Raw genomic sequence first — 18,534 nt, 5'->3', positions numbered from 1 at the left:
AATTGAAAAAATAAAATAAATTAAAAGGGTTATTAAAAAAACAATAATAAACATAAATATCAAGAAAATAAAAAATAAAAATGAAAGAAATCGAGAAAAATAAATCACGAGAGGAAGGAAGATGTGATATCTCACCTTGGTTGGGAAGGGGTGTGGAAATCTTCCCCTATAGTTGATGCGTTTTAAAGCTTTAAGTGAAAGCTCGAGAGAGAAAGCTCAAAGAGGACAATATTTGCTAGTGATGGATTTAGGCCGTTACAAATAGTATCAGAGCCAGACACCGGACGATGTGCCAACCTTCTCGCTATTCCCCAAAGAGGGGTAGACACGAGGAGGTGTGCCAGACATCGGACGATGTGCCAACCTTCTTGTTGTTTCCTGAAGAGGGTAAACACGAAGCGATGTGCCAGTAAGGACGCTGACCCTCAAAGGGAGTGGATTGTGATATCACACCTTGATTGGAGAAGAAAACAAACATTTTTATAGGTAATGAAATATTAAAAAATATAAATCTTTGTAATGAATAAGTTTTAAAAAAAAATACAAAAATTAAAAAAAAAACATCCAAATAATCCATACAGGAAATAAATGAAATTTTTTTATATAAACACATGTCCAAGAACATTCATTTTGTACAAGAGTACGAATGCTCATTTCACTTTGTACAAGAGATTCATCATTGTTATCGAACCATTTATTAAAACTATAGTACGAACAAACGACACACTCAAAATCAAACGAATCGAATCAAAATGATCATGGCGTGTAGCAATGAGAGCCAAAACTTTGGTTTGGAATTTTGCCGCGCTTCCCCACTCGAATCAAACTCACAAACCACACAAATCTCAGCTTCCAAATTCGTCCTTTTCCCCCAAACCTAAGTCTCGGGAATCTTCAGAACCGAACCTAAATCCACCCCGTTCCTTTGCTGTCGCCCTCTTCTGTCCGCTACTCGATTCAAACTCCAATACCGACAAAAAACCAAATTTGAAATCCCTCCATCAAATCAAATGGGTTCCCGTAATTCACTCCACTGTTCGTCAAGAAATTAAAAAATGGCGAACGGATCATTACCCTAATCCTTAATTCTGCTACACAAATGAAGACGAAGAAGACGAACAGCCCGCCGCTATCTGTTTTTCTCTGTAAGTTCTGATATGGGTTTTGTTTTTTAGGGGAGAAAAGTCATTGTGGGGTTATGGATATTCATTTTCCCTTGTCGTTTGACGGATTTCTTGAGCCGAATTTTCCCGAGAAAATTCTGGGTTTGTCTTCTACGATGTAAATTCATATGGGTTTTAAAGATCTGATGAAAAATTTGAAGGAAATTTCGTCAAACGTGTTGTAATTTACGAGTTTCAATCATTTATTTCTTTATTCTCTATTCGTCGACCTATATTATTAAATGCACGCAACTGCCCTATCCCACATGCAGATGTATCACTTTAGGTTTCACATAGCATCCTCGTGAGACCATTTATTGCGGGTCTTACAAAATTCCTTGGATGAACTTGTATAGAAATAGCTTGAGGCTAATTTCTTGGATCCAAATATTGTTGTTCTACCCATGTCTGTTCTTGAGGTTGATCCATTGCTGAAGGATTTGAATGAGAAGAAACAGAGTTTTAGGAGAAATGTTGTGTCGTTGGCGGCGGAGTTAAAGGAGGCTCGAAATCGCCTTTCTTCTCAAGAAGAATCGTTTGTCAAAGAGGCTCAAACAAGGCAGGCATGTGATTTTGGGTGTTTTCTTTGAAGCTTTTGACTCAATAAACCTCGTTTTAGGCGTTGTTTTCTTGTGGGTTTGATGGGATTTCGAGTTCGAGTGATGTTTTGAGGTGTTTTTTCAGGAAGCAGAGGCTAAGACTATGATTATGGAACGAGAAATTGGGAGATTGCATGTGGAATTGGATGAGAAGGATGAACAACTCAAGACTTCTGCAAATACAGCCACCAAGGTTTGAATCCCAAATCTGTTTCTTATAGAACTTTTCATTAAGTAATAAACTGGGGCCTGCCTAGATCCTTTGAAGTTGTATTGTTTATTGATGCTTTTGGCTATCATATTCTGGTTGTGATTGCTGTACTTTTCTCTTTATGGGTCAGTTTGGAGCAATAAAGTTCCCAAAAGGTCAAGCATCTAAGCCTCACCTCCCTTAATGCCTTTTTCTTTTGCCCTCTCTGTTTTCCTCCTTTCTTCTTTAGTAGGAAGAAAGTTGGGGAAGTACAATTTGGTTACTTTTTTTAGGACAATATTTGCTAGCGGGCTTGGACTATTACAAATGGTATTAGGGTTAACACCGGGTAGTATGCCAGCGAGGACGCTGAGCCCTGAAGAGGGGTGGACTGTGAGATCCCACAACGGTTGGAGAGGGGAACGAAATATTCTTTATAAGGGTGTGGAAACCTCTCCCTAGCAAACGCATTTTAAAAACCTTGAGGGGAAGCCCGAAATAGAAAATCTAAAGAGGACAATATCTGCTAGCGGTAGGCTTGAGATGTTACAAATGGTATCAGAGCCAGATATTGGGCGGTGTGCTAGCAAGGACGCTGAACCCCGAAGGGGGGTGGGTTATGAGATCCCACATCGATTGGAGAGGGGAATGAATGCCAGCGAAGAAGTTGGGTCTTGAAGGGGGGTGAATTGTGAGATTCTACATCGGTTGGAGAGGAGAACGAAACATTCTTTATAAGGGTGTAGAAACCTCTCCCTAGCCAACACATTTTAAAACCTTGAGGTGAAACCTGGAAGGGAAAGCTCAAAGAAGACAAGATCGGCAAGCCCAGACTGTCACATGTAGACTTTGCTCGTGTCTTTACCTGAATAAGAATGGTATCTAACAACCAAACACTGCCTTCCTTTTCTTGAGCTATCTTGTTTATAATTCCTCCCTACTTTTTGTAATTAATACACCACTTCTCTATTACCTTCATAGGCTTGGCTTATTTAAATTCGTTAAGGTGTTATCGACGTACATTATCGATGAATGTTACCTACATGTTGTTCAATGCAGTACCTCCACGAGCTGGATGGACTGAGACTACAGCTTGCCACCACTCAAGCAACAGCTGATGCAAGTGCTGCCTCAGCTCAATCAGCACAGAACCAGTGTTCAGCGCTTTTGAAGGAACTAGACGAAAAGAACACGTCTTTAAAAGAGCACGAAGATCGTGTAAAAAGGTTGGGAGAACAACTCGACGATCTACAGAAAGATCTCGTGGCAAGGGAATCGTCTCAGAAGCAACTGAAAGATGAAGTGTTGAGAGTTGAGCATGAGATTATGGAAGCTCTAGCCAAATCTGGTGTGAGCAAGGATTGTGAATTGAGGAAGATATTAGATGAGGTTTCTCCCAAGAATGTTGTGAAGATCAATAGGTTGTTGATTGCAAAAGACGAAGAGATAGCAAGATTAAGAAATGAAATCAAGACAATGACTGCTCACTGGAAGCTGAAAACCAAGGAGTTGGAATCACAAGTATGTAAACTTCTTTGGCTCGACTGCGTATAGTGTACTTTCTCGAATTGTTTTTGTGTTCGTTTATGTATTTTGATATTCTTATCGACAGTTAGAGAAACAACGACGAGCTGACCAAGAACTAAAGAAGAGGGTGTTGAAGCTGGAGTTCTGTCTGCAAGAAGCTCGCACTCAAACACGAAAACTTCAAAGGGTAAACACTTTGATTTGTTTAGAATTGGATGGTTTATTAGCTTTAGTGTAGATAAGACTTACATTGAACGTAAATTTGTTGGCTCGGTGCTCGATGCTCGATGGGATATTGTTTTTGGACCACCTTTCATGGTTGTGAGATCCCACATTGGTGGTTGGAGAGGGGAATGAAACTTTCCTTACAAGGGTGTGTTAACATCTCCTTGGTAGACATGTTTTAAAATCGTGAGGTTGACGGTGATACGTAATGGGCCAAAGCAGACAATATCTGCTAGCGGTGGACTTGGGCTATTACAAATGGTAAATGGTATCAGTGCCAGACATTGGTTGGAGAGGGGAACAAAACTTTTCTTATAAAGGTGTAGAAACCTCTCCCTAGCATACGTGTTTTAAAATCATGAGGTTGACGGCGATACGTAATGGGCCAAAGCAGGCAATATTTGCTAGTGGTGGGCTTGAGCTGTTACATGTACCAGCGAGGACGTTGGGCACCTAAGGTGGTTGCGGTGGGCTTGGGCTGTTACAAATGGTATTAGAGCCAAACATCAAGTGGTGTGCTAGCGAGAACATTGGGCCCACATTGGTTGGAGAGAGGAACGAAACTTTCCTTATAAGGGTGTGGAAACCTCTCCCGAGCAGACACGTTTTAAAATCGTGAGGCTCATGACGATACGTAACGTGTTAAAACGGACAAATATCTACTAACGGTGGGCTTGGGCTATTATAAATAGTATCAGAGCCAGACATCGACAGTGTGACAGCGAGGACATTGGGCTCCCAAGGAGGAGTGTGGATTGTGAGATCCAACATTGGTTAGAGAGGGGAACAAAACTTTGGGTGTGAAAACCTCTTTCCTTATAAGGGTGTGGAAACCTCTCCCTAGTAGACGCATTTTAAAAAAATGAGGCTGACGGCGATACATAATGGGTCAAAACGGACAATATCTACTAACGGTGGGGCGTGATCTGTTACAGTAGCCTAGACCATAAAACCAATATTGTAAAACTGGCTTCCTTACTAACCCTCATACAAAAATAATGTAGGAGTTGGTCTTGTAGATGAAACTAACCTGCATTTGGTTCGTAACAGATTGGAGAGCGACGGGAGAAAGCCATAAAGGAACTTCGAGATCAGTTGGCAGGAAAGCAAGGTGGAGCTAGTTCTACTACCGAATCCGAAAAACTAAAGTTTTGGGAAACCTCGGGGTTCAAGGTTATGGCTTCGATGTCGATGTTGATACTCGTAGTATTTTCAAAGCGATGAGGTAAATCATTAGAATGTATAGTAGTGTAGGAAGTAGCATGGTAGAGGTGAACTTTGTCCTTGTTCTCTGTAGATTTACAGTGACTTCCAAAATCACAGGAAGTGATTCTGTATTTATATGTAGAACAGCCTATCTTAGGCTAGCAACTAATTGTAGCCACTCATCTAGGTCATATAGAAACTCGGTCTAATTTGAGACTTCGACTAACGGTATTTCTTCGTTACTATCTCGATTTCTAGCGTTTCTTGTTTTGTAGGTCATTTTCTATTACGTTTTAACACTATGCTTTTCAAATGAGTTTCTTATCAACCTCTTTGAACTTTGTTAAGGAAAAAGTAAAAACATAATTTTAAAAAGTGTCCGAACCCAGGTCCAAACTAAGAACCTCTAGTGTGTGAGACTAGCGTGATAACCAACTACACTACCCAGACAAGGTGAGATTCCAAACTAACGATTTGTACACGAATCAACAATGAAAATGTTGTTAAGAAAAAAGTAAAAACATAATTTTAAAAATATCTGAGCCCAGGCTTGAACTGAGAACCTCTAGCATGTGAGACTAGCGTCATAATCAACTACACCACCCAGACAAGCTGGAAAACCAAAACCAAAATAACGAGAATCAATAGCGAAATCGTTGTTCAGGAAAAAGTAAAAAAATCAATTTTAAAAATGTCTAAGCGCAAGTTCAAACTGGGGACCTCTAGTGTGTGAGACTAGCATGATAACCAACTACACCACCCAGACAAGCTGAAAAATCTAAATAACGATCTGAACTCGAATCAACAGTGAAATCGTTGGTCAGGAAAAAGTGAGCCCAAGTTCGAACTGTGGACCTCTAGTGTGTGAGACTAGAAGATAACCAACTACACCACCCAGACACACTAAAACAAAAATAACGATTTGAACTCGACCCAGACACACTAAAACAAAAATAACGATTTGAACTCGAATCATCGGTGAAATCGTTGTTCGGGAAATAGTAAAAACATAATTTGAAAAAATGTCTGAGCCCAGGTTCGAACTGGGGACCTCTAGTGTGTGAGACTAGCGTGATAACCAACTACACCACCCAGACAAGCTAACAAACAAAAATAACGATTTGAACTCGAATAAACGGTGAAATCGTTGTTCAGAAAAAAGTAAAAACATAATTCTAAACATGTCTGAGCCAAGGTTCAAACTGAGGACCTCTAGTGTGTGAGACTAGCGTGATAACCAACTTCACCACCCAGACAAGCTAACAAACCAAAATAACGATTAGAACTCGAATCAACGGTGAAATCGTTGTTCAGAAAAAAGTAAAAACATAATTCTAAACATGTCTGAGCCAAGGTTCAAACTGAGGACCTCTAGTGTGTGAGACTAGCGTGATAACCAACTACACCACCCAGACAAGCTAACAAACCAAAATAACGATTTGAACTCGAATCAACGGTGAAGTCGTTGTTCAAGAAAACGTAAAAACATAATTTTAAACATGTCTGAGCCAAGGTTCAAACTAAGGACCTCTAGTGTGTGAGACTAGAATGATAACCAACTACACCACCGAGTGAGCCAAGGTTCAAACTGAGGACCTCTAGTGTGTGAGACTAGCGTGATAACAACCTACACCACCCAGACAAGCTAACAAACAAAAATAACGATTTGAACTCGAATCAACGGTGAAATCGTTGTTCAGGAAATATTAAAAACATAATTTTAAAAATGTTTGAGACCAGGTTTGAACTAGGGACCTCAAGTGTATAAGACTAGCGTGATAACCAACTACACCACCCAGACAAGCTAACAAACCAAAATAACGATTTGAACTCGAATCAACAGTGAAATCGTTGTTTGGGAAAAAGTAAAAACATAATTCTAAACATGTCTGAGCCAAGGTTCAAACTGAGGACCTCTAGTATGTGAGACAAGCATGATAACCAACTACACAACCCAGACAAGCTAACAAACCAAAATAACGATTAGAACTCGAATCAACGGTGAAATCGTTGTTCAGAAAAAAGTAAAAACATAATTCTAAACATGTTAACATGCCTGAGCCAAGGTTCAAACTGAAGACCTCTAGTGTGTGAGACTAGAATGATAACCAACTACACCACCCAGACAAGCTAACAAACCAAAATAACGATTTGAACTCGAATAAACGGTGAAATCGTTGTTCAGAAAAAAGTAAAAACATAATTATAAACATGTCTGAGCCAAGGTTCAAACTGAGGACCTCTAGTGTGTGAGACTAGCGTGATAACCAACTACATCACCCAAACAAGCTAACAAACAAAAATAACGATTTGAACTCGAATAAACGGTGAAATCGTTGTTCAGAAAAAAGTAAAAACATAATTCTAAACATGTCTGAGCCAAGGTTCAAACTGAGGACCTCTAGTGTGTGAGACTAGCGTGATAACCAACTACACCACCCAGACAAGCTAACAAACCAAAATAACGATTTGAACTCGAATCAACGGTGAAATCGTTGTTCAAGAAAAAGTAAAAACATAATTCTAAACATGTCTGAGCCAAGGTTCAAACTGAAGACCTCTAGTGTGTGAGACTAGAATGATAACCAACTACACCACCCAGAATAGCTAACAAACCAAAATAACGATTTGAACTCAAATCAACGATGAAATCATTGTTCAGGTAATAGTAAATACATAATTTTAAAAATGTCTGAGCCCAGGTTTTAACTGGGGACCTCTAGTGTGTAAGACTAGCGTGATAACCAACTACACCACCCAGACAAGCTAACAAACAAAAATAACGATTTGAACTCGAATCAACGGTCAAATCGTTGTTCAAGAAAAAGTAAAAACATAATTCTAAACATGCCTGAGCCAAGGTTCAAACTGAGGACCTCTAGTGTGTGAGACTAGAATGATAACCAACTACACCACCCAGACAAACTAACAAACCAAAATAACGATTTGAACTCAAATCAACGGTGAAATCGTTGTTCAGGTAATAGTAAAAACATAATTTTAAAAATGTCTGAGCCCAGGTTTGGACTGGGGACCTCTAGTGTGTAAGACTAGCGTGATAACAAACTACACCACCCAGACAAGCTAACAAACCAAAATAACGATTTGAACTCGAATAAACGGTGAAATCGTTGTTCAGAAAAAAGTAAAAACATAATTCTAAACATGTCTGAGCCAAGGTTCAAACTGAGGACCTCTAGTGTGTGAGACTAGCGTGATAACCAACTACACCACCCAGACAAGCTAACAAACCAAAATAACGATTTGAACTCGAATCAACGGTGAAATCGTTGTTCAGGTAATAGTAAAAACATAATTTTAAAAATGTCTGAGCCCAGGTTCGAACTGGGGACCTCTAGTGTGTAAGACTAGCGTGATAACCAACTACACCACCCAGACAAGCTAACAAACCAAAATAACGATTTGAACTCGAATCAACGGTGAAATCGTTGTTCAGAAAAAAGTAAAAACATAATTCTAAACATGTCTGAGCCAAGGTTCAAACTGAGGACCTCTAGTGTGTGAGACTAGCGTGATAACCAACTACACCACCCAGACAAGCTAACAAACCAAAATAACGATTTGAACTCGAATCAACGGTGAAATCGTTGTTCAGAAAAAAGTAAAAACATAATTCTAAACATGTCTGAGCCAAGGTTCAAACTGAGGACCTCTAGTGTGTGAGACTAGCGTGATAACCAACTACACCACCCAGACAAGCTAACAAACCAAAATAACGATTTGAACTCGAATCAACGGTGAAATCGTTGTTCAGAAAAAAGTAAAAACATAATTCTAAACATGTCTGAGCCAAGGTTCAAACTGAGGACCTCTAGTGTGTGAGACTAGCGTGATAACCAACTACACCACCCAGACAAGCTAACAAACCAAAATAACGATTTGAACTCGAATCAACGGTGAAATCGTTGTTCAGAAAAAAGTAAAAACATAATTCTAAACATGTCTGAGCCAAGGTTCAAACTGAGGACCTCTAGTGTGTGAGACTAGCGTGATAACCAACTACACCACCCAGACAAGCTAACAAACCAAAATAACGATTTGAACTCGAATCAACGGTGAAATCGTTGTTCAGAAAAAAGTAAAAACATAATTCTAAACATGTCTGAGCCAAGGTTCAAACTGAGGACCTCTAGTGTGTGAGACTAGCGTGATAACCAACTACACCACCCAGACAAGCTAACAAACCAAAATAACGATTTGAACTCGAATCAACGGTGAAATCGTTGTTCAGAAAAAAGTAAAAACATAATTCTAAACATGTCTGAGCCAAGGTTCAAACTGAGGACCTCTAGTGTGTGAGACTAGCGTGATAACCAACTACACCACCCAGACAAGCTAACAAACCAAAATAACGATTTGAACTCGAATCAACGGTGAAATCGTTGTTCAGAAAAAAGTAAAAACATAATTCTAAACATGTCTGAGCCAAGGTTCAAACTGAGGACCTCTAGTGTGTGAGACTAGCGTGATAACCAACTACACCACCCAGACAAGCTAACAAACCAAAATAACGATTTGAACTCGAATCAACGGTGAAATCGTTGTTCAGAAAAAAGTAAAAACATAATTCTAAACATGTCTGAGCCAAGGTTCAAACTGAGGACCTCTAGTGTGTGAGACTAGCGTGATAACCAACTACACCACCCAGACAAGCTAACAAACCAAAATAACGATTTGAACTCGAATCAACGGTGAAATCGTTGTTCAGAAAAAAGTAAAAACATAATTCTAAACATGTCTGAGCCAAGGTTCAAACTGAGGACCTCTAGTGTGTGAGACTAGCGTGATAACCAACTACACCACCCAGACAAGCTAACAAACCAAAATAACGATTTGAACTCGAATCAACGGTGAAATCGTTGTTCAGAAAAAAGTAAAAACATAATTCTAAACATGTCTGAGCCAAGGTTCAAACTGAGGACCTCTAGTGTGTGAGACTAGCGTGATAACCAACTACACCACCCAGACAAGCTAACAAACCAAAATAACGATTTGAACTCGAATCAACGGTGAAATCGTTGTTCAGAAAAAAGTAAAAACATAATTCTAAACATGTCTGAGCCAAGGTTCAAACTGAGGACCTCTAGTGTGTGAGACTAGCGTGATAACCAACTACACCACCCAGACAAGCTAACAAACCAAAATAACGATTTGAACTCGAATCAACGGTGAAATCGTTGTTCAAGAAAAAGTAAAAACATAATTCTAAACATGTCTGAGCCAAAGTTCAAACTGAGGACCTCTAGTGTGTGAGACTAGAATGATAACCAACTACACCACCCAGACGATCTAACAAACCAAAATAACGATTTGAACTCGAATAAACGGTGAAATCGTTGTTCAGAAAAAAGTAAAAACATAATTATAAAAATGTCTGAACCAAGGTTCAAACTGAGGACCTCTAGTGTGTGAGACTAGCGTGATAACCAACTACACCACCCAGACAAGCTAACAAACCAAAATAACGATTTGAACTCGAATCAACGGTGAAATCGTTGTTCAGAAAAAAGTAAAAACATAATTCTAAACATGTCTGAGCCAAGGTTCAAACTGAGGACCTCTAGTGTGTGAGACTAGCGTGATAACCAACTACACCACCCAGACAAGCTAACAAACCAAAATAACGATTTGAACTCGAATCAACGGTGAAATCGTTGTTCAAGAAAAAGTAAAAACATAATTCTAAACATGTCTAAGCCAAAGTTCAAACTGAGGACCTCTAGTGTGTGAGACTAGCGTGATAACCAACAACACCACCCAGACAAGCTAACAAACAAAAATAACGATTTGAACTCGAATAAACGGTGAAATTGTTGTTCAGAAAAAAGTAAAAACATAATTCTAAACATGTCTGAGCCAAGGTTCAAACTGAGGACCTCTAGGTGTGAGACTAGAATGATAACCAACTACACCATCCAGACAATCTAACAAACCAAAATAACGATTTGAACTCGAATAAACGGTGAAATCGTTGTTCAGAAAAAAGTAAAAACATAATTATAAACATGTCTGAGCCAAGGTTCAAACTGAGGACCTCTAGTGTGCGAGACTAGCGTGATAACCAACTACACCACCCAGACAAGCTAACAAACCAAAATAACGATTTGAACTCGAATCAACGGTGAAATCGTTGTTCAGAAAAAAGTAAAAACATAATTCTAAACATGTCTGAGCCAAGGTTCAAACTGAGGACCTCTAGTGTGTGAGACTAGCGTGATAACCAACTACACCACCCAGACAAGCTAACAAACCAAAATAACGATTTGAACTCGAATCAACGGTGAAATCGTTGTTCAGAAAAAAGTAAAAACATAATTCTAAACATGTCTGAGCCAAGGTTCAAACTGAGGACCTCTAGTGTGAGACTAGCGTGATAACCAACTACACCACCCAGACAAGCTAACAAACCAAAATAACAATTTGAACTCGAATAAACGGTGAAATCGTTGTTCAGAAAAAAGTAAAAACATAATTCTAAACATGTCAGAGCCAAGGTTCAAACTGAGGACCTCTAGTGTGTGAGACTAGCGTGATAACCAACTACACCACCCAGACGAGCTAACAAACCAAAATAACGATTTGAACTCGAATCAACGGTGAAATCATTGTTCAAGAAAAAGTAAAAACATAATTCTAAACATGTCTGAGCCAAGGTTCAAACTGAGGACCTCTAGTGTGTGAGACTAGCGTGATAACCAACTACACCACCCAGACAAGCTAACAAACCAAAATAACGATTTGAACTCGAATCAACGGTGAAATCGTTGTTCAGAAAAAAGTAAAAACATAATTCTAAACATGTCTGAGCCAAGGTTCAAACTGAGGACCTCTAGTGTGTGAGACTAGCGTGATAACCAACTACACCACCCAGACAAGCTAACAAACCAAAATAACGATTTGAACTCGAATCAACGGTGAAATCATTGTTCAAGAAAAAGTAAAAACATAATTCTAAACATGTCTGAGCCAAGGTTCAAACTAAGGACCTCTAGTGTGTGAGACTAGCGTGATAACCAACTGCACCACCCAGACAAGTTAACAAACCAAAATAACGATTTGAACTCGAATCAACAGTGAAATCGTTGTTCAGGAAAAAGTAAAAACATAATTTTAAAAATGTCTGAACCTAGGTTCGAATTGGGGACCTCTAGTATGTGAGACTAGCGTGATAACTAACTACACCACCTAGACAAGCTAACAAACCAAAATAACGATTTGAACTCGAATCAACGGTAAATTCGTTGTTCAGAAAAAAGTAAAAACATAATTCTAAACATGTCTGAGCCAAGGTTCAAACTGAGGACCTCTAGTGTGTGAGACTAGCGTGATAACCAACTACACCACCCAGACAAGCTAACAAACCAAAATAACGATTTGAACTCGAATCAACGGTGAAATCGTTGTTCAGAAAAAAGTAAAAACATAATTCTAAACATGTCTGAGCCAAGGTTCAAACTGAGGACCTCTAGTGTGTGAGACTAGAATGATAACCAACTACACCACCCAGACGAGCTAGCAAACCAAAATAACGATTTGAACTCGAATAAACGGGGAAATCGTTGTTCGGAAAAAAGTAAAAACATAATTCTAAACATGTCTGAGCCAAGGTTCAAACTGAGGACCTCTAGTGTGTGAGACTAGCGTGATAACCAACTTCACCACCCAGACAAGCTAACAAACCAAAATAACGATTTGAACTCGAATCAACGGTGAAATCGTTGTTCAAGAAAAAGTAAAAACATAATTCTAAACATGTCTGAGCTAAGGTTCAAACTGAAGACCTGTAGTGTGTGAGACTAGAATGATAGTCAACTACACCACCCAGACAAGCTAACAAACCAAAATAACGATTTGAACTCGAATCAACAGTGAAATCGTTGTTCAGGTAATAGTAAAAACATAATTTTAAAAATGTTTGAACCCAGGTTCGAACTGGGGACCTCTAGTGTGTGAGACTAGCGTGATAACCAACTACACCACCTTTGAACCCAGGTTCGAACTGGGGACCTCTAGTGTGTGAGACTAGCGTGATAACCAACTACACCACCCAGACAAGCTAACGAACCAAAATAACGATTTGAACTCGAATCAACGGTGAAATCGTTGTTTAGAAAAAAGCAAAAACATAATTCTAAACAAGTTTGAGCCAAGGTTCAAACTGAGGACCTATAGTGTATGAGACTAGCCTCATAACCAACTACACCACCCAGACAAGCTAACAAACCAAAATAACGATTTGAACTCGAATCAACGGTGAAATCGTTGTTCTTAAAATAGTAAAAACATGATTTTAAAAATGGCTGAGCCCAGGTTCGAACTGGGGACCTCTAGTGTGTGAGACTAGCGTGATAACCAACTACACCACCCAGACAAGCTAACAAACCAAAATAACGATTTGAACTCGAATAAACGGTGAAATCGTTGTTCAGAAAAAAGTAAAAACGTAATTCTAAACATGTCTGAGCCAAGGTTCAAACTGAGGACCTCTAGTGTGTGAGACTAGCGTGATAACCAACTTCACCACCTAGACAAGCTAACAAACCAAAATAACGATTTGAACTCGAATCAACGGTGAAATCGTTGTTCAAGAAAAAGTAAAAATATAATAATAAACATGTCTGAGCTAAGGTTCAAATTGAGGACCTCTAGTGTGTGAGACTAGCGTGATAACCAACTACACCACCCAGACAAGCTAACAAACCAAAATAACGATTTGAACTCAAATCAACGGTGAAATCGTTGTTCAGGTAATAGTAAAAACATAATTTTAAAAATGTCTGAGCCCAGGATTGAACTGGGGACCTCTAGTGTGTGAGACTAGCGTGATAACCAACTACACCACCCAGACAAGCTAACAAACCAAAATAACGATTTGAACTCGAATCAACGGTGAAATCGTTGTTCAAGAAAAAGTAAAAACATAATTCTAAACATGTCTAAGCCAAGGTTCAAACTGAGAACCTCTAGTGTGTGAGACTAGAATGATAACCAACTACACCACCCAGACGAGCTAGCAAACCAAAATAACGATTTGAACTCGAATAAACGGTGAAATCGTTGTTCAGAAAAAAGTAAAAACGTAATTCTAAACATGTCTGAGCCAAGGTTCAAACTGAGGACCTCTAGTGTGTCAAACTAGCGTGATAACCAACTACACCACCCAGACAAGCTAACAAACCAAAATAACGATTTGAACTCGAATCAACTCGAATCAACGGTGAAATCGTTGTTCAGAAAAAAGTAAAAACGTAATTCTAAACATGTCTGAGCCAAGGTTCAAACTGAGGACCTCTAGTGTGTGAGACTAGCGTGATAACCAACTACACCACCCAGACAAGCTAACAGACCAAAATAACGATTTGAACTCGAATCAACGGTGAAATCGTTGTTCAGGAAATAGTAAAAACATAATTTTAAAAATGTCTGAGCCCACGTTCGAACTGGGGACCTCTAGTGTGTGAGACTAGCGTGATAACCAACTACACCACCCAGACAAGCTAACAAACCTAAATAACGATTTGAACTCGAATCAACGGTGAAATCGTTGTTCGGAAAATATAAAAAACGTAATTTTAAAAATGTCTGAGCCAAGGTTCGAACTGGGGACCTCTAGTGTGTGAGACTAACGTGATAACCAACTACACCACCCAGACAAGCTAACAAACCAAAATAACGATTTGAACTCGAATAAACGGTGAAATCGTTGTACAGAAAAAAGTAAAAACATAATTCTAAACATGTCTGAGCCAAGGTTCAAACTGAGGAACTCTAGTGTGTGAGACTAGAATGATAACCAACTACACCACCCAGACGAGCTAGCAAACCAAAATAACGATTTGAACTCGAATAAACGGGGAAATCGTTGTTCCGAAAAAAGTAAAAACATAATTCTAAACATGTCTGAGCCAAGGTTCAAACTGAGGACCTCTAGTGTGTGAGACTAGCGTGATAACCAACTTCACCACCCAGACAAGCTAACAAACCAAAATAACGATTTGAACTCAAATCAACGGTGAAATCGTTGTTCAGAAAAAAGTAAAAACATTATTCTAAACATGTCTGAGCCAAGGTTCAAACTGAGGACCTCTAGTGTGTGAGACTAGCGTGATAACCAACTACACCACCCAGACAAGCTAACAGACCAAAATAACGATTTGAACTCGAATCAACGGTGAAATCGTTGTTCAGGAAATAGTAAAAACATAATTTTAAAAATGTCTGAGCTCAAGTTCAATAACAATTTGAACTCGAATCAACGGTGAAATCGTTGTTCAGGGTAAAAACATAATTTTAAAAATGTCTGAGCCCAGGTTCGAAATGGGGACCTCTAGTGTGTGAGATTAGCGTGATAACCAACTACACCACCCAGACAAGCTAAAAACAAAAATAACGATTTAAACACGAATCAACGGTGAAATCGTTGTTCAAGAAATAGTAAAAACATAATTTTAAAAATGTCTGAGCCTAGGTTCGAACTGGGGGACCTCTAGTGTGTGAGACTAGCGTGATAACCAACTACACCACCCAAACAAGCTAACAAACAAAAATAACGATTTGAACTCGAATCAACGATGAAATCGTTGTTCAAGAAAAAGTAAAAACATAATTCTAAACATGTCTGAGCCAAAGTTCAAACTGAGGACCTCTAGTGTGTGAGACTAGAATGATAACCAACTACACCACCCAGACGATCTAACAAACCAAAATAACGATTTGAACTCGAATAAACGGTGAAATCGTTGTTCAGAAAAAAGTAAAAACATAATTCTAAACATGTCTGAGCCAAGGTTCAAACTGAGGACCTCTAGTGTGTGAGACTAGCGTGATAACCAACTACACCACCCAGACAAGCTAACAAACCAAAATAACGATTTGAACTCGAATCAACGGTGAAATCGTTGTTCAGAAAAAAGTAAAAACATAATTCTAAACATGTCTGAGCCAAGGTTCAAACTGAGGACCTCTAGTGTGTGAGACTAGCGTGATAACCAACTACACCACCCAGACATGCTAACAAACCAAAATAACGATTTTTACTCGAATCAACGGTGAAATCGTTGTTCAAGAAAAAGTAAAAACATAATTCTAAACATGTCTGAGCCAAGGTTCAAACTGAGGAGCTCTAGTGTGTGAGACTAGAATGATAACCAACTACACCACCCAGACGAGCTAACAAACCAAAATAACGATTTGAACTCGAATCAACGGTGAAATCGTTGTTCAAGAAAAAGTAAAAACATAATTCTAAACATGTCTGAGCTAAGGTTCAAACTGAGGACCTCTAGTGTGTGAGACTAAAATGATAACCAACTACACCACCCAGACAAGCTAACAAACCAAAATAACGATTTGAACTCGAATCAACGGTGAAATCGTTGTTCAGAAAAAAGTAAAAACATAATTCTAAACATGTCTGAGCCAAGGTTCAAACTGAGGACCTCTAGTGTGTGAGACTAGCGTGATAACTAACTACACCACCCAGACAAGCTAACAAACCTAAATAACGATTTGAACTCGAATCAACGGTGAAATCGTTGTTCAGAAAAAAGTAAAAACATAATTCTAAACATGTCTGAGCCAAGGTTCAAATTGAGGACCTCTAGTGTGTGAGACTAGCGTGATAACCAACTACACCACCCAGACAAGCTAACAAACCAAAATAACGATTTGAACTCGAATCAACGGTGAAATCGTTGTTCAGAAAAAAGTAAAAACATAATTCTAAACATGTCTGAGCCAAGGTTCAAACTGAGGACCTCTAGTGTGTGAGACTAGCGTGATAACCAACTACACCACCCAGACAAGCTAACAAACCAAAATAACGATTTGAACTCGAATCAACGGTGAAATCGTTGTTGAGAAAAAAGTAAAAACATAATTCTAAACATGTCTGAGCCAAGGTTCAAACTGAGGACCTCTAGTGTGTGAGACTAGCGTGATAACCAACTACACCACCCAGACAAGCTAACAAACCAAAATAACGATTTGAACTCGAATCAACGGTGAAATCGTTGTTCAGAAAAAAGTAAAAACATAATTCTAAACATGTCTGAGCCAAGGTTCAAACTGAGGACCTCTAGTGTGTGAGACTAGCGTGATAACCAACTACACCACCCAGACAAGCTAACAAACCAAAATAACGATTTGAACTCGAATCAACGATGAAATCATTGTTGAGGAAAAAGTAAAAACATAATTCTAAACATGTCTGAGCCAAGGTTCAAACTGAGGACCTCTAGTGTGTGAGCCTAGCGTGATAACCAACTACACCACCCAGACAAGCTAACAAACCAAAATAACGATTTGAACTCGAATAAACGGTGAAATCGTTGTTCAGAAAAAAGTAAAAACGTAATTCTAAACATGTCTGAGCCAAGGTTCAAACTGAGGACCTCTAGTGTGTGAGACTAGCGTGATAACCAATTACACCACCCAGACAAGCTAAGAAACAAAAATAACGATTTGAACTCGAATCAACGATGAAATCGTTGTTGAGGAAAAAGTAAAAACATAATTCTAAACATGTCTGAGCCCAGGTTCGAACTGGGGACCTCTAGTGTGTGAGACTAGCGTGATAACCAACTACACCACCCAGACAAGCTAACAAACCAAAATAACGATTTTTACTCGAATCAACGGTGAAATCGTTGTTCAGAAAAAAGTAAAAACGTAATTCTAAACATGTCTGAGCCAAGGTTCAAACTGAGGACCTCTAGTGTGTGAGACTAGCGTGATAACCAGCTACACCACCCAGACAAGCTAACAAACCAAAATAACGATTTGAACTCGAATAAACGGTGAAATCGTTGTTCAGAAAAAAGTAAAAACGTAATTCTAAACATGTCTGAGCCAAGGTTCAAACTGAGGACCTCTAGTGTGTGAGACTAGCGTGATAACCAGCTACACCACCCAGACAAGCTAACAAACCAAAATAACGATTTTTACTCGAATCAACGGTGAAATCGTTGTTCAGAAAAAAGTAAAAACGTAATTCTAAACATGTCTGAGCCAAGGTTCAAACTGAGGACCTCTAGTGTGTGAGACTAGCGTGATAACCAGCTACACCACCCAGACAAGCTAACAAACCAAAATAACGATTTGAACTCGAATCAACGGTGAAATCGTTGTTCAGAAAAAAGTAAAAACGTAATTCTAAACATGTCTGAGCCAAGGTTCAAACTGAGGACCTCTAGTGTGTGAGACTAGCGTGATAACCAGCTACACCACCCAGACAAGCTAACAAACCAAAATAACGATTTTTACTCGAATCAACGGTGAAATCGTTGTTCAGAAAAAAGTAAAAACGTAATTCTAAACATGTCTGAGCCAAGGTTCAAACTGAGGACCTCTAGTGTGTGAGACTAGCGTGATAACCAGCTACACCACCCAGACAAGCTAACAAACCAAAATAACGATTTTTACTCGAATCAACGGTGAAATCGTTGTTCAGAAAAAAGTAAAAACGTAATTCTAAACATGTCTGAGCCAAGGTTCAAACTGAGGACCTCTAGTGTGTGAGACTAGCGTGATAACCAGCTACACCACCCAGACAAGCTAACAAACCAAAATAACGATTTTTACTCGAATCAACGGTGAAATCGTT

The 18,534-nt window shown here is 39.0% G+C and overlaps 1 protein-coding gene and 40 non-coding genes across 42 annotated transcripts; 1 reads left to right on the top strand and 40 right to left on the bottom strand.

Annotated features, from left to right (window-relative positions):
* Positions 1-939: 939 nt before the first annotated feature.
* Positions 940-5,159, top strand: LOC111468626 (nuclear envelope-associated protein 2-like). Of its 2 annotated transcripts, XM_023113904.1 has the most exons (6): positions 940-1,145; positions 1,436-1,726; positions 1,848-1,955; positions 3,012-3,473; positions 3,565-3,666; positions 4,755-5,159. In XM_023113904.1, the coding sequence occupies exons 2-6, from the start codon at positions 1,568-1,570 to the stop codon at positions 4,926-4,928; spliced, it is 1,005 nt and encodes a 334-aa protein (XP_022969672.1). In that variant the 5' UTR covers positions 940-1,145; positions 1,436-1,567; the 3' UTR covers positions 4,929-5,159. The 2 variants fall into 2 exon arrangements, with proteins under 2 accessions (XP_022969672.1, XP_022969673.1); XM_023113905.1 differs by lacking the exon at positions 940-1,145 and having other exon boundaries at positions 1,646-1,722.
* Positions 5,160-5,933: 774 nt separating this feature from the next.
* Positions 5,934-6,007, bottom strand: TRNAV-CAC. The gene has a single exon. It is a non-coding gene; the product is annotated as a tRNA-Val (tRNA).
* Positions 6,008-6,251: 244 nt separating this feature from the next.
* On the bottom strand, positions 6,252-6,325 carry TRNAV-CAC. Its single transcript has one exon. It is a non-coding gene; the product is annotated as a tRNA-Val (tRNA).
* A 312-nt stretch (positions 6,326-6,637) lies between these two features.
* Positions 6,638-6,711, bottom strand: TRNAI-UAU. Its single transcript has one exon. It is a non-coding gene; the product is annotated as a tRNA-Ile (tRNA).
* A 570-nt stretch (positions 6,712-7,281) lies between these two features.
* TRNAV-CAC lies at positions 7,282-7,355 on the bottom strand. The gene has a single exon. It is a non-coding gene; the product is annotated as a tRNA-Val (tRNA).
* A 244-nt stretch (positions 7,356-7,599) lies between these two features.
* On the bottom strand, positions 7,600-7,673 carry TRNAV-UAC. Its single transcript has one exon. It is a non-coding gene; the product is annotated as a tRNA-Val (tRNA).
* Positions 7,674-7,917: 244 nt separating this feature from the next.
* On the bottom strand, positions 7,918-7,991 carry TRNAV-UAC. Its single transcript has one exon. It is a non-coding gene; the product is annotated as a tRNA-Val (tRNA).
* Positions 7,992-8,076: 85 nt separating this feature from the next.
* TRNAV-CAC lies at positions 8,077-8,150 on the bottom strand. Its single transcript has one exon. It is a non-coding gene; the product is annotated as a tRNA-Val (tRNA).
* Positions 8,151-8,235: 85 nt separating this feature from the next.
* On the bottom strand, positions 8,236-8,309 carry TRNAV-UAC. Its single transcript has one exon. It is a non-coding gene; the product is annotated as a tRNA-Val (tRNA).
* Positions 8,310-8,394: 85 nt separating this feature from the next.
* On the bottom strand, positions 8,395-8,468 carry TRNAV-CAC. Its single transcript has one exon. It is a non-coding gene; the product is annotated as a tRNA-Val (tRNA).
* Positions 8,469-8,553: 85 nt separating this feature from the next.
* Positions 8,554-8,627, bottom strand: TRNAV-CAC. The gene has a single exon. It is a non-coding gene; the product is annotated as a tRNA-Val (tRNA).
* Positions 8,628-8,712: 85 nt separating this feature from the next.
* Positions 8,713-8,786, bottom strand: TRNAV-CAC. Its single transcript has one exon. It is a non-coding gene; the product is annotated as a tRNA-Val (tRNA).
* Positions 8,787-8,871: 85 nt separating this feature from the next.
* TRNAV-CAC lies at positions 8,872-8,945 on the bottom strand. Its single transcript has one exon. It is a non-coding gene; the product is annotated as a tRNA-Val (tRNA).
* Positions 8,946-9,030: 85 nt separating this feature from the next.
* On the bottom strand, positions 9,031-9,104 carry TRNAV-CAC. Its single transcript has one exon. It is a non-coding gene; the product is annotated as a tRNA-Val (tRNA).
* An 85-nt stretch (positions 9,105-9,189) lies between these two features.
* On the bottom strand, positions 9,190-9,263 carry TRNAV-CAC. The gene has a single exon. It is a non-coding gene; the product is annotated as a tRNA-Val (tRNA).
* Positions 9,264-9,348: 85 nt separating this feature from the next.
* TRNAV-CAC lies at positions 9,349-9,422 on the bottom strand. The gene has a single exon. It is a non-coding gene; the product is annotated as a tRNA-Val (tRNA).
* Positions 9,423-9,507: 85 nt separating this feature from the next.
* Positions 9,508-9,581, bottom strand: TRNAV-CAC. Its single transcript has one exon. It is a non-coding gene; the product is annotated as a tRNA-Val (tRNA).
* An 85-nt stretch (positions 9,582-9,666) lies between these two features.
* Positions 9,667-9,740, bottom strand: TRNAV-CAC. The gene has a single exon. It is a non-coding gene; the product is annotated as a tRNA-Val (tRNA).
* An 85-nt stretch (positions 9,741-9,825) lies between these two features.
* On the bottom strand, positions 9,826-9,899 carry TRNAV-CAC. The gene has a single exon. It is a non-coding gene; the product is annotated as a tRNA-Val (tRNA).
* Positions 9,900-9,984: 85 nt separating this feature from the next.
* On the bottom strand, positions 9,985-10,058 carry TRNAV-CAC. The gene has a single exon. It is a non-coding gene; the product is annotated as a tRNA-Val (tRNA).
* Positions 10,059-10,461: 403 nt separating this feature from the next.
* TRNAV-CAC lies at positions 10,462-10,535 on the bottom strand. The gene has a single exon. It is a non-coding gene; the product is annotated as a tRNA-Val (tRNA).
* Positions 10,536-10,937: 402 nt separating this feature from the next.
* Positions 10,938-11,011, bottom strand: TRNAA-CGC. The gene has a single exon. It is a non-coding gene; the product is annotated as a tRNA-Ala (tRNA).
* Positions 11,012-11,096: 85 nt separating this feature from the next.
* TRNAV-CAC lies at positions 11,097-11,170 on the bottom strand. The gene has a single exon. It is a non-coding gene; the product is annotated as a tRNA-Val (tRNA).
* Positions 11,171-11,255: 85 nt separating this feature from the next.
* Positions 11,256-11,327, bottom strand: TRNASTOP-UCA. Its single transcript has one exon. It is a non-coding gene; the product is annotated as a tRNA-Sec (tRNA).
* Positions 11,328-11,571: 244 nt separating this feature from the next.
* TRNAV-CAC lies at positions 11,572-11,645 on the bottom strand. Its single transcript has one exon. It is a non-coding gene; the product is annotated as a tRNA-Val (tRNA).
* Positions 11,646-11,730: 85 nt separating this feature from the next.
* On the bottom strand, positions 11,731-11,804 carry TRNAV-CAC. The gene has a single exon. It is a non-coding gene; the product is annotated as a tRNA-Val (tRNA).
* A 403-nt stretch (positions 11,805-12,207) lies between these two features.
* On the bottom strand, positions 12,208-12,281 carry TRNAV-CAC. Its single transcript has one exon. It is a non-coding gene; the product is annotated as a tRNA-Val (tRNA).
* A 947-nt stretch (positions 12,282-13,228) lies between these two features.
* TRNAV-CAC lies at positions 13,229-13,302 on the bottom strand. The gene has a single exon. It is a non-coding gene; the product is annotated as a tRNA-Val (tRNA).
* A 403-nt stretch (positions 13,303-13,705) lies between these two features.
* On the bottom strand, positions 13,706-13,779 carry TRNAV-CAC. Its single transcript has one exon. It is a non-coding gene; the product is annotated as a tRNA-Val (tRNA).
* A 244-nt stretch (positions 13,780-14,023) lies between these two features.
* On the bottom strand, positions 14,024-14,097 carry TRNAV-GAC. The gene has a single exon. It is a non-coding gene; the product is annotated as a tRNA-Val (tRNA).
* A 95-nt stretch (positions 14,098-14,192) lies between these two features.
* Positions 14,193-14,266, bottom strand: TRNAV-CAC. The gene has a single exon. It is a non-coding gene; the product is annotated as a tRNA-Val (tRNA).
* An 85-nt stretch (positions 14,267-14,351) lies between these two features.
* On the bottom strand, positions 14,352-14,425 carry TRNAV-CAC. Its single transcript has one exon. It is a non-coding gene; the product is annotated as a tRNA-Val (tRNA).
* Positions 14,426-14,510: 85 nt separating this feature from the next.
* On the bottom strand, positions 14,511-14,584 carry TRNAV-CAC. The gene has a single exon. It is a non-coding gene; the product is annotated as a tRNA-Val (tRNA).
* A 403-nt stretch (positions 14,585-14,987) lies between these two features.
* Positions 14,988-15,061, bottom strand: TRNAV-CAC. The gene has a single exon. It is a non-coding gene; the product is annotated as a tRNA-Val (tRNA).
* Positions 15,062-15,228: 167 nt separating this feature from the next.
* Positions 15,229-15,302, bottom strand: TRNAV-CAC. Its single transcript has one exon. It is a non-coding gene; the product is annotated as a tRNA-Val (tRNA).
* A 403-nt stretch (positions 15,303-15,705) lies between these two features.
* Positions 15,706-15,779, bottom strand: TRNAV-CAC. Its single transcript has one exon. It is a non-coding gene; the product is annotated as a tRNA-Val (tRNA).
* Positions 15,780-15,864: 85 nt separating this feature from the next.
* On the bottom strand, positions 15,865-15,938 carry TRNAV-CAC. The gene has a single exon. It is a non-coding gene; the product is annotated as a tRNA-Val (tRNA).
* A 721-nt stretch (positions 15,939-16,659) lies between these two features.
* Positions 16,660-16,733, bottom strand: TRNAV-CAC. The gene has a single exon. It is a non-coding gene; the product is annotated as a tRNA-Val (tRNA).
* Positions 16,734-16,818: 85 nt separating this feature from the next.
* On the bottom strand, positions 16,819-16,892 carry TRNAV-CAC. The gene has a single exon. It is a non-coding gene; the product is annotated as a tRNA-Val (tRNA).
* Positions 16,893-16,977: 85 nt separating this feature from the next.
* Positions 16,978-17,051, bottom strand: TRNAV-CAC. The gene has a single exon. It is a non-coding gene; the product is annotated as a tRNA-Val (tRNA).
* A 403-nt stretch (positions 17,052-17,454) lies between these two features.
* On the bottom strand, positions 17,455-17,528 carry TRNAV-CAC. Its single transcript has one exon. It is a non-coding gene; the product is annotated as a tRNA-Val (tRNA).
* Positions 17,529-18,534: the final 1,006 nt, after the last annotated feature.

Source organism: Cucurbita maxima, unplaced genomic scaffold, assembly GCF_002738345.1.
Source record: "Cucurbita maxima cultivar Rimu unplaced genomic scaffold, Cmax_1.0 Cma_Scf00037, whole genome shotgun sequence".
Lineage (NCBI taxonomy): Eukaryota > Viridiplantae > Streptophyta > Magnoliopsida > Cucurbitales > Cucurbitaceae > Cucurbita > Cucurbita maxima.
The sequence above is the reverse complement of the archived record's forward strand: the minus strand, read 5'-3'. Positions and strand labels throughout refer to the sequence as shown.